Source organism: Eucyclogobius newberryi, unplaced genomic scaffold (genome assembly GCF_026437365.1).
Source record: "Eucyclogobius newberryi isolate DKJ021-1_F unplaced genomic scaffold, fEucNew1.0.hap1 SCAF_2, whole genome shotgun sequence".
In the NCBI taxonomy this organism is placed as follows: Eukaryota; Metazoa; Chordata; class Actinopteri; order Gobiiformes; family Gobiidae; genus Eucyclogobius; species Eucyclogobius newberryi.
The window spans coordinates 9,954,744-9,964,822 of record NW_027315834.1 but is presented as its reverse complement, the minus strand read 5'-3'; the positions used below and the strand labels follow the sequence as shown (position 1 = coordinate 9,964,822).

Here is a 10,079-nt window from a genome sequence, read left to right as displayed (position 1 = left end):
GATGCAACTTTTGATCATCCGGGCCTTTAGCCATTAGCCTGGTATGGAAGGTAACTAAGAAGAAGCTTCATTTGGATGTTCATTTGGCAAGTATTAAGAGTCCATATCTAAGCTTCATGTTCTAAAGTTCAAGATGAAATGAAATCTAGAGTATTGGGGTATATAATTGCTAAAAACTCTAATGACACAAAAAGATCAGATTACAGAAGCCACCTTTAAGCAGCCTAATCTATATTGGCCAATACGTTGTACATTGTGATTTTAGGCCATGTCACCAAAAGCTGTAGAAAAGGTTTCAAAGGTTGCATCTGGTCACTGCTTTCTAAATGTTTCGACTTCCATCCTAAAGTCATTTTAAATCTTTTAAAAATGGCTTGAGCAGCAGCGTTTAAACTCTACTGAGCTCTCATTGGTCCTGAGCCCAAAGGGAGGAGTTATAATTGAAGCCTGCCCTGCCCTTCATGCGTCACTCTTCTCAGTCATTAAGGCCCGTTGAAGTCTGACTGTCTCCCCCTCAGAGCTGACAAGTGCCTCATTGAGAGTTGACTGGTTTGTTTCTGCCAAGGTCTACGAGGCTGTTGTGGACTGAGGGGAGGTTGTAGTCAAAACATCTTGATTCCTTAAACAGTGCCCTGACGACTACCTTTGAAACCTTCTCCCTTGGACCACTTCTGAATGAACGAGGGATTAAATCAACTAGAACAAGATGTGCTAAAAAGGTTCCAGCTCTTACGTCCAAGAGATGTGTGAAATTTGAACAAAGTCGTGCCAAGTCAATACGAGTCTATACAGTATTCGCCAATATCGCTATATTCCTGTCACTTTACACAGCTGTGACGACAAAGCGCTGATCTGTAGAAAATACAACAACAAACAAAAGAAGACGGTGTTATGCTTGTGTCTTTAAACTTGGCTTGTTTCATCGTGGCTTCTTGTTAACAAACTAACATGCCGTCCGTGCACCACGGCACCTCACAGGGGGAACTCCTACACAACACCTCAGATGGATCCAAGTCGTTCTGGCATTTTGGCACGACTTAAACCCAGGGCATGAAGCGGAAGTGAACAGAGACAAGGAGAAAAGAGGAGAAAGAAGGAGAGAGGAACGGGCAGGAGGAGCGAGGGTGAGCGTGTGGGTGACTTCAGCACCACGGACAGCGCTCGAGAACTATGCATCAGTTATTCGTCTTAAAGGAGACAGATTGTGCTCTTTTTCATGTATTTAGTGTTAAACTGCGACATACGTAGATCACACAAACGCAATATTGATCTAAAACAGCTTGAAAATAAAAACGGTCCATCGACTTCCTGTTCAAAATGGCAGAACTAAGAACTCTCCATTGTAAAAAATATTTATTTTTATGTATATATATATATATGTATATATATATTATTTTTTCTTTATTTATTTTTTTTATCCAACATGTTTGAATGTTTGGAATGTGAATGTTTTTGAATAACTGCAAGCGAGTACAGATTAGTGAGAACTTTTCTGAAAACTCAAGGTTTAAGATCAGTCAAACACGTGTGAATTTATCAGTCGAAGAACAACTCTGACTACCCGGTAAACTGATTATGAGGGAACGTGGTTAAAAGCTCAGAAAAGTGGATTTTAAACTGATGCAGCAGGAGCTGATCAACTAGAAGTTAGGTTGTTTTAAATGGCAATTGTTTAAGTTTGTATTTGTTTTTAATAAGACACAATAAAATTTTTCCATATTTCCATATTCCAGTGTTTGTTTAAGTTGGTGATAAATTTATTCACATTTCTCTCTTTATTTGAGTTTTTCCTACTTTATAAACTTCGGAATACAATGGTGTCAGATTTTAGCCCTGGAATGATTCTGTTATGGACCTGGTTTGGATCTGGTGCCACTCGAAAGGTTGAATTTTTTATTTTGGTGATAGAGGTTTGAGAGTTTGATTTATTTCAGCTTATTCCATAAATATATTCTGAAGATATCATTCATCAGTCTCTCAGAATTGTGCTAAAATGGACCCGTAAATGTCTTTGCTGAGGTTCAAATATCACAAAAATACAGTGAATGAACCATCTACTTAACTACTAAGTACAGAAATACCACTTATATGCTTGTTGAGTTTCTCTTATTTCAGTTATCAGCCTTTTTTAAATAGCTTTCATCATAGACAATAAAACAGGGGTGGGCGATAGTGACTAAAATGAGCTTATCGTTTCAGTGATGTGCTAAATTGTGCCTAAATAAATGTCTTGTTTGAGGTTTGCACAAAACATGAATGGACCAAAAAATTTACCACAAACAGCTGGAAATATCACTTTACACCCGTTACACTCAACGTTTCTGTCTCTTTTTGAGGTAATTTGTCACTAATCACTTTAATTACAGACGACACTCACATTTTCTCCAAAAGAACAATTGCGATAGTATACATTTTTCGACTTATACATGTCTCCCACCTCTACCCTTTATATGATTTAATCTGAACTACTTCCAACGGCAGCAGTCGTCGAGAGGGGGAGGGAGGGGAGGGTGACATTTCGGACAATAGACGTACGGACAGACGAGAGGTGAGGTCGACCAACAGGACGTCCAACGGAGACAGATCACTGATAAAGACGAAAAAGGAGGAGGCGCAGACGGAGACGGGGGAAGACTTTGCAAGCGACATTTTCAACGAGGATAAGGCCCAAATCGAGCAGGAAAAATGGAAAGTAGAATCCCTCCATCCTGCATCATCTGAACTTTAGAGAACTTTACAACAACCAATGCCTGACCACTCTTGTTCCAGTCTAGAGCGGGTTTAAGAACAATGCCATACAGCTCCAGCACTAACAACTTTAACATAAACTATCCTACATATAGTATAACCACACTTTTGGCCAGCGTACTGTAGAAAAACAGACCAAAGATCATTGATGTATACAACCATAAAAAGAGCCCACAATTAAACATCTACAATCAGCATAAAAAGCATGAAAAGTATCACACAAACAAATTATTGAGCCAACAAAAGGCTGCTGGGATGAAGCTGTTTTTAAAGCGCTTTGTTTTACATCTCGGCGCGAGGAATCTTTGCCCGGATGGAAGAAGCTGAACGTCATGGGGAATAATTAGGAATGTCAAGATTATTGGGTTAATCCATGATCACGATTATTCAGATCACAATATAATCGTAAGAACAAAGAAATAATAATTGTGACAATTTTAGCAGCAAAGTAACATATTTTTGAATCAATATACAGCCCAAAAATAGATCTAAATGTAAAAAACTCTTATTGTATGTAATTTAATTTAGTCTTTTTTATGTTTTATATTTAAAAGAAGCTTTAAAAAAAAAAAAAGAAGAAAAGAAAATCGGTTTAAAGACCAGGCGTTTCTGGCCTGTAAACAGTGAGTGTCAGTCAAGCCAATCACAGCCCTTTGCCTCTCAACCAATCAGCTCAAGAATCAGCCTTGTACCTCTCTGACAAATCTATAATTTATCTCCTTTCTTCGTGTCTATACTTCTTCTGCTGAGGTTCTTCTGCTTCAGGCAACTGATAACAGATATTAACCTCTTATTTATTTGATTAATTTTAATTTATTTTTCATTATTACACATTTTTCTTTACATAAGTCAGTTTGTTTTATGTGTGTTTTTGTTGCTTGAACGCCCTGAAATGCCAATCAAACTGGTACTTCCCACTTCGCATACGATATAAACTATGATGTGTTAAAACAAAGCTCATCATCATCATCATCATCGCCATAATTTTTTTACATCCGACAATACCCTGCCATTCAACGCATTCACTTGTTTAGCCGACAGATTAGCATTAGCTACATTGTGTACATGAGCTAATTCAGCCTGAACCGGAGCGTTCTGAAGTCAGAACTCGTAACGTTCAAGCGCCGGGAACAACCTGCAGTTTCTCTCCTGGTTTAAAGTATTTGGAATGCGACCAGTCAATCAAAACAGCAACGCACTTCCAAGTAATGTAAGTATTAAGAGACTCAAATAAACAAAGAGATCAATGATTGTTAGATTTAAAATGTGACACACGTTGGGATGTCATGATTTCAAATGTGAGCGTAACGATTATAGTAAGAATGATTGTGGGAATAATCGTTATTGAAATCACGGTTTAACAAATATTTGTGATTATTTACATCACGACCAAAACAACAATAAAATCCTAAATGTTCTTTCTTTTTTTTATTTCTTAACACGTCACTGCTCCTCAACATAAACTGCTTTAGAAAATCAAACTGTTGGAACAATTAATTTATAAAGACATAAATGGAGAGATAAAAAGCATTTTACATTTAGATTAACTTTTTTGAAGAAAGTCTGAGCAGAAAGGACTTCATTTTGCTTCTAAAATCAGCACATTTCTTTTAATTGAACTAAAAAAGGCCTAATTCAGTTCAATTTTTTTTTACTTTTCTATAAATTGAATCTTAAAAAACAAGATTTGTCTTCATTTTGTCATTTTTTTTAGTCTTTACGATTATATTGCGGCCTAAAAAAATCACAATTATCGATTAACGTAATAATCTTGACATCCTAGACACAACATTTCACGGTCGTCACGTTTACAAAACACAAGTGGAAAAACTACAAAATCCGCTGGGCCGAGGTTGGACCGACACTGACACAGATCATGTTTTGCACCGTGAACTTGAACTCTGGCCTTTTCCGGGGAGATGCTTGAAGAACGAATACAAACAGTTCCATCACGACTCTCGAACCAAACACTCTCCCACGCTGACTCTGAGTGTATGAGACCGGCTGCAGACAGGGAAGCAATTTAATAAAGTTTTATCCTCTTCTTTTAACTTATATTAAAAAAAACTACACCTTTTTGCGACGACATCTAACAACTATTGACTATAAACGTCCCTAATATTGACTGTTAATCTTAAAACTGTCACGATACCAATTTCGATGCTATTTTTAGTCATTATTTCTGTCATCTTCAACATAAAATAACAATACTTTCTTTATGTTATCAAGTAAACTAGTTCTGATGTTGAGTTTAATTCCTTGCTGATTTGAAGGATTTTCTGAGTATCTTTCCCCATTCAAAAGATACAATATTTGATTTTAAGTAATGGTTGCTATTCCACCAGAATCCTCCAAACAGGGCGGAAATCGTCACGCCTGAAACCTGTGAATTGGCGTCATGGAGTTTGACAACGATCACGTTTTTCGGGGTCACTTTTGTTTGTCTGTGCTGATGGAGGAGACGTTGAACTTTTCTTTCACACGGAACGAAATAGGCCCAGTAAATAAATAAATAAATACAGAGGTATAAACCATAAACTAGGTCAACAAATCTGACAGGTAAACAGCAAATTCCATCTTAATGCTTGAGCTCAATGCTAAAGTAAAGGCATTCTAAAATGTGACGAAACCTGTTGATACATCTATATTCGATACCGGTTTTTAGCTTAGATCTGATTTGTGATACTCTGACAACAAAACAGCAACTCAGTGTGGATGCTCTTCTGGTTTGAGCCTGGTGAACACTTGGTTTGGTCCTGTTCTAGTTCTAGTTTAGTGCCATTGTACCCTGTGTGGCCTCTATCTACTGTACGTGACGGTCATTTGGAAACGTTTATTCACTTGGGTCGTGTTCTGTCTGGAAACACTTGCGCACAAACATTTCCAATCACGACTCTGGACACATCTGCTCTCAGACCTTTCACCATGCACCTGTGGGAAAGGATATGGCCACTCGGTGATCCTCTTCGCGTACTTCCTGATGGCGTTGTCCTCCCGGAAGATGAACAGCGAGCGGTTGACGGTGAAGCAGTTCTGTTTGACCGGGTTCGGGTTGTAGATGGCCATGGTGCGCGCCCGCTGTGCCATGGACTGCTTGTACATCCTCTGCCCGCCCGCCGCGCCTCCTCCGCGGGGGCCCATGCCTCCGCCGCCAGCTCCACCGACGCCACTACCACCGCCGCCGCCTCCTCCACCACCGCCGGGACCCCCATATCGGCTCGGGAGGTCGTCGGCGAAACGCGCCATCCTGGAAAGGTCCAAAAGACAGTCAAATCCGATTTAGCAGTGGTGGGCGCAGTGGTGGAAGGGGCGCGCATCACACGCGGGTCCCCACACGCGTCCACTGCCCGCTACGCGCTCGCTCGTCTCGGGAAAAGAACAATTACGCACGGCGGGAAACATGCTCCGTTATTATGTCCACTCCATCGCTTTTACGCACGGGCTGAAAACGGTCAAAATGGGTCCAAAACGCGTCCGGAACAAGTGCGTTTGCGGTTTTTCTTTTTAGTTTAATCACGTCACAACCCAGCGTGAAAAATCTGGATTTCGTAAAAGGCGTAATCCGCGTATCCGAACCACTAGTTGCGTGCCGTGCGCTGCGTGATCGGTTTACAGCCAGGGTTCTCCTCCTCCGCCTCCAGCTCCGGCGGTCTCTCCGGTTCCTCTGGCGGCGCGTGGTGCTCTCCGTGTGATGTGGCGCTGCGTGGGGGCGCGGGGGCTTTATACGGCGCGTTCCCCGGAGGAGTAGAAGAGCGCGGGACATGTGATCAAAACGGGCCAATGAGACCGACGTGCGCCTGTGAGGAGCTGCACGCGCTTTACGCACGAAGACGGAGGAGAAATTAACGCGTCTTTACGGCCACTGGACACGAATTCTGTATAACGTATAATTTCATAGACTTATTGTTTTAACCCATACATAACTCAAATATGAATAAGGTTCTCCATTCTAAAGTATCGAACTTGTTACTTAAAAATAGAAACATATTTATTTAGACTATTGATCCATTTGCCTGTAATGTTCCACTGTATGGGATCAAAACCTTTAAGTATGCAAAGTGACCTATTGGCCTAAAATCACATATATATTTTTTCAATTAGTCGACCAGTCAAACGATTATTGTGACTAAAATAAAGTTTATTATTGGTGAAAATCTGAAAATGTTTATTATTTTTTTACATTTTGCATTAATAATGCCTCTGTCTTTGCTATTTGTTTTATTAGTATTTAGTCCATTCAACAATTACGATAATAAAAACACAATTACGATTAATTGTCATTGCACTCGTAATGGTGTGGACTTTCCTAATCAAGGATAAAAAAAAATTAAACAAAAAATAAGATCCAAGCTGAAAATAAATTCATATTGCCTGCATCAAACAACTCTAAATTAAAATCCTTGCGCGTGTTAATAAGTTGACCCGTGGTTGGCTCGTGGCTGTAGCTCAGCGCGTATTCTCTAAATGTCAGCGTCGTGTCGTGTGAAAGGGTCGGAGGAAAACAGAAAGCTGTCAATCACCTCCTGCCGACTCGGCACTGTATGTAGAGGGCAAAGTGTCTGAGATGAAAAGGTTCAAATCGCCCTGAAAAATCCACGCGGGTTCGGTCCACGTCATGTTCCACTGGAGCGCAGCAGGTCGGACTATAGAGACATCTGGTGGTGAGTCTGTGTACTGCAGCTAATCAAAATATTTGCGCGTCATGTGTTCTTGTGCGTTTGCAGGTTTGTTACACTGCTGAAGGTGATTTAAAGTTAAAGAACACGTGGAAGTTTGACCACTTTGGTGAAATTTTTTATTTGACTTCCTGGTTGGACATGGGCAGCAGATATGACAAAAATAGAGGTATATCTAGAACTAGAACCCACACTCTAATTTACACAGTAGTTGTTCATATTATACGTACGCATGTGTTTCAGGTTTACTTTTTATTTAGGACTTTCTTCACAAATTGCCACTTGACTGCTGTAAACAATGATAACGATATATATATATATATATATATATATATATATATATATATATACATATATATATTCACTGGTATCGCTCATCTCATCACTACCACTGCAGTTTAATTCCACCAAATATAAACATGGAGACCTATTATGGCAATACACTTTTTATTTGGTGTTCTCTGATGATAGAAAGTTGATTCTCTCACCTGTGAGCGTCCTCATGTCTCTGCACGATGGTCTCCAGAGCGCCACGCTCTGCTCGGCTCGGACCCTCCAGGCTCTGGGGGGAGGGTTCAGCTGGTCGTAGTGAAAACCCCTCCTCCTGCCCCTCAGGTGAGCAGGGGGCATCGTCGTCCCCCTCCTGTGGGCGGGGCTCAGGGCGGGGCTTGCGTGCAGGTGAAGACACCCAGATGTCCTCATACTCCGCCCCCAGAGTTAACATCCTCCAGGAGCTGTAAGTGGCTGAGCGCACCGCTGTAATCATCATATTTATGTTTATTCTTCCGTTTCCCAACCAGAAGCACCACAGAGGAAAACTGGTTGCCTGACCAGCCATTCCCAACACGTTTTGGCAAACTACTTATCAAAACTGTTCGAACAGAATGTGGGCGGGGCTGGCGGGTCAGGCAAGAAAACTGAGGGTCCACATGAAAAATACATGTTCGTTTTTTCAAATGGATTTTATATTATTTAACAGCTCAATAAGCTTAATGATTGGTGCATAAAGTGATGACTGAGAAATGGGTTTATTTTTCTTAAGAGGTACAATTGTTTTTATAACGATTTGTTTTTTTTACAATTGGTGGTGAGGGATAGATTCTGAATCTCAGTGGGACTTCCTGGTTAAAAAAGGCATAAGTGCTCGAGTGGTTAAGATGGCAGCACATGTAATCCGACATTTTACTGCATGTCTTCCCTTCTCTCACATCCCGTTTCACGCTGAGCTGTCATGTCTAATAAAGCCTACGAGACAAAAACAAATAAAAATAAATATATAAAAATTGCAAGTATACTATATTCATTCACTCGGTGGTGGTGGAAATTATCAAAGGAATTTAAATCTTGTGGGGTCAGAGAGTGAGCGGTCATTGTACTGTTTTGTGTTGTCTTTTGTGTTGTTGTAATACCTTCTGTTGTTATAGAGCGTTGTGAGTGGCAGGGGGATTGGAAATATAGCTGCTTTATCCATCCATTTTTCAAAACATGCATTAGTGTCTGCTGAACTATATGCGCGGGTTTCAACACTCACTCACTCACTCACACACCACATTCATACTAGATAATGTGGGTGACATGTCTTGCCAAAGGACACAACACTAGTTTGTACTTGTCCAAGTCAAATCAATCCTTGCATTTGTGGAAAAGCTCCAACCACTGAGCCACAACCACCATGTTATTAATTAGAATCATTAGACTTTTTTCTTTTTTTTACAAACTCCAAATATAAAATAAGATAAGATATATAGAATTATGAATGAATACAGAGTTACAAAACAGTCTTGGCAGTTTACCTTTAGCCAGAAGTATTTCAAAAAGGCTAAATAATTCAACATTGAACATGGTTCAAATAGTTATGTCAGTTTTAGGTTCTGCACGTACCATAGACCACGGTGGACCTCCTCTCAGCCCAGCGCGACTTCACCGGCAGCCCCCTCTTCATCATCCTGTCCTGGGTCATAGTCCAGTCCAGCTCTAGGCACCGGGCACCGCAGAGGGCACCACTGGGCCGGCCCACACTGGAATGCGGAAAGCGGCCCTCCCCGTTCTTCACTCATCAGAGGAGCCGGAGAGAGACTGTGGTGTAATCAGGAAAGGAGCGATCATCAGCTGCTTGCAGCTCACAAAGAGCTTCCTGCTGATTAAAGATAAACTAAACATTCCAATTTAGAACGTTTCTCTTTTCCTCTGATATTAAGCAAACATGTTCAAATTAGGCACTGCAGATGAAGAGGAAAAAGTCTTGAATTTAGTCATAGCAAACTTCTTCTGAAGTTTACTTAAAAACAAATGTAAGATTTTTTTTACCACACATTCTTTTGTCATCCATCCATCCATCCATCCATCCATCCATCTTCTTCCGCTTTATCCGGGGCCGGGTCGCGGGGGCAGCAGTCTGAGCAGGGACTCCCAGACTTCCTTCTCCCCAGAAACTTCCTCCAACTCCTCCGGGGGATCCCGAGGCGTTCCCAGGCCAGCCGAGAAACATAATCTCTCCAGCGTGTCCTGGGTCTTCCCCGGGGCCTCTTCCCGGTGGGACATGCCTGAAACACCTCCCGAGGGAGGCGCCCAGGAGGCATCCGGAACAGATCCGAACCAAATCCACTCTCAATAAAACTGGTCCCTTTTCACTCAGCATCGACACCTCGACCATCA

At 41.2% G+C, this 10,079-nt stretch overlaps 1 protein-coding gene across 1 annotated transcript in view; it reads right to left on the bottom strand.

Annotated features, from left to right (window-relative positions):
• LOC140366953 (voltage-dependent N-type calcium channel subunit alpha-1B-like) overlaps positions 1 to 6,400 on the bottom strand; it is a 197,768-nt gene extending 191,368 nt beyond the window's left edge. Inside the window, exon 1 of the mRNA XM_072453216.1 lies at positions 5,696 to 6,400. Coding sequence (XP_072309317.1) covers positions 5,696 to 5,994 — 299 coding nt within the window. The 5' untranslated portion in view covers positions 5,995 to 6,400. The remainder of the gene's footprint in view (positions 1 to 5,695) is intronic.
• Positions 6,401 to 10,079: the final 3,679 nt, after the last annotated feature.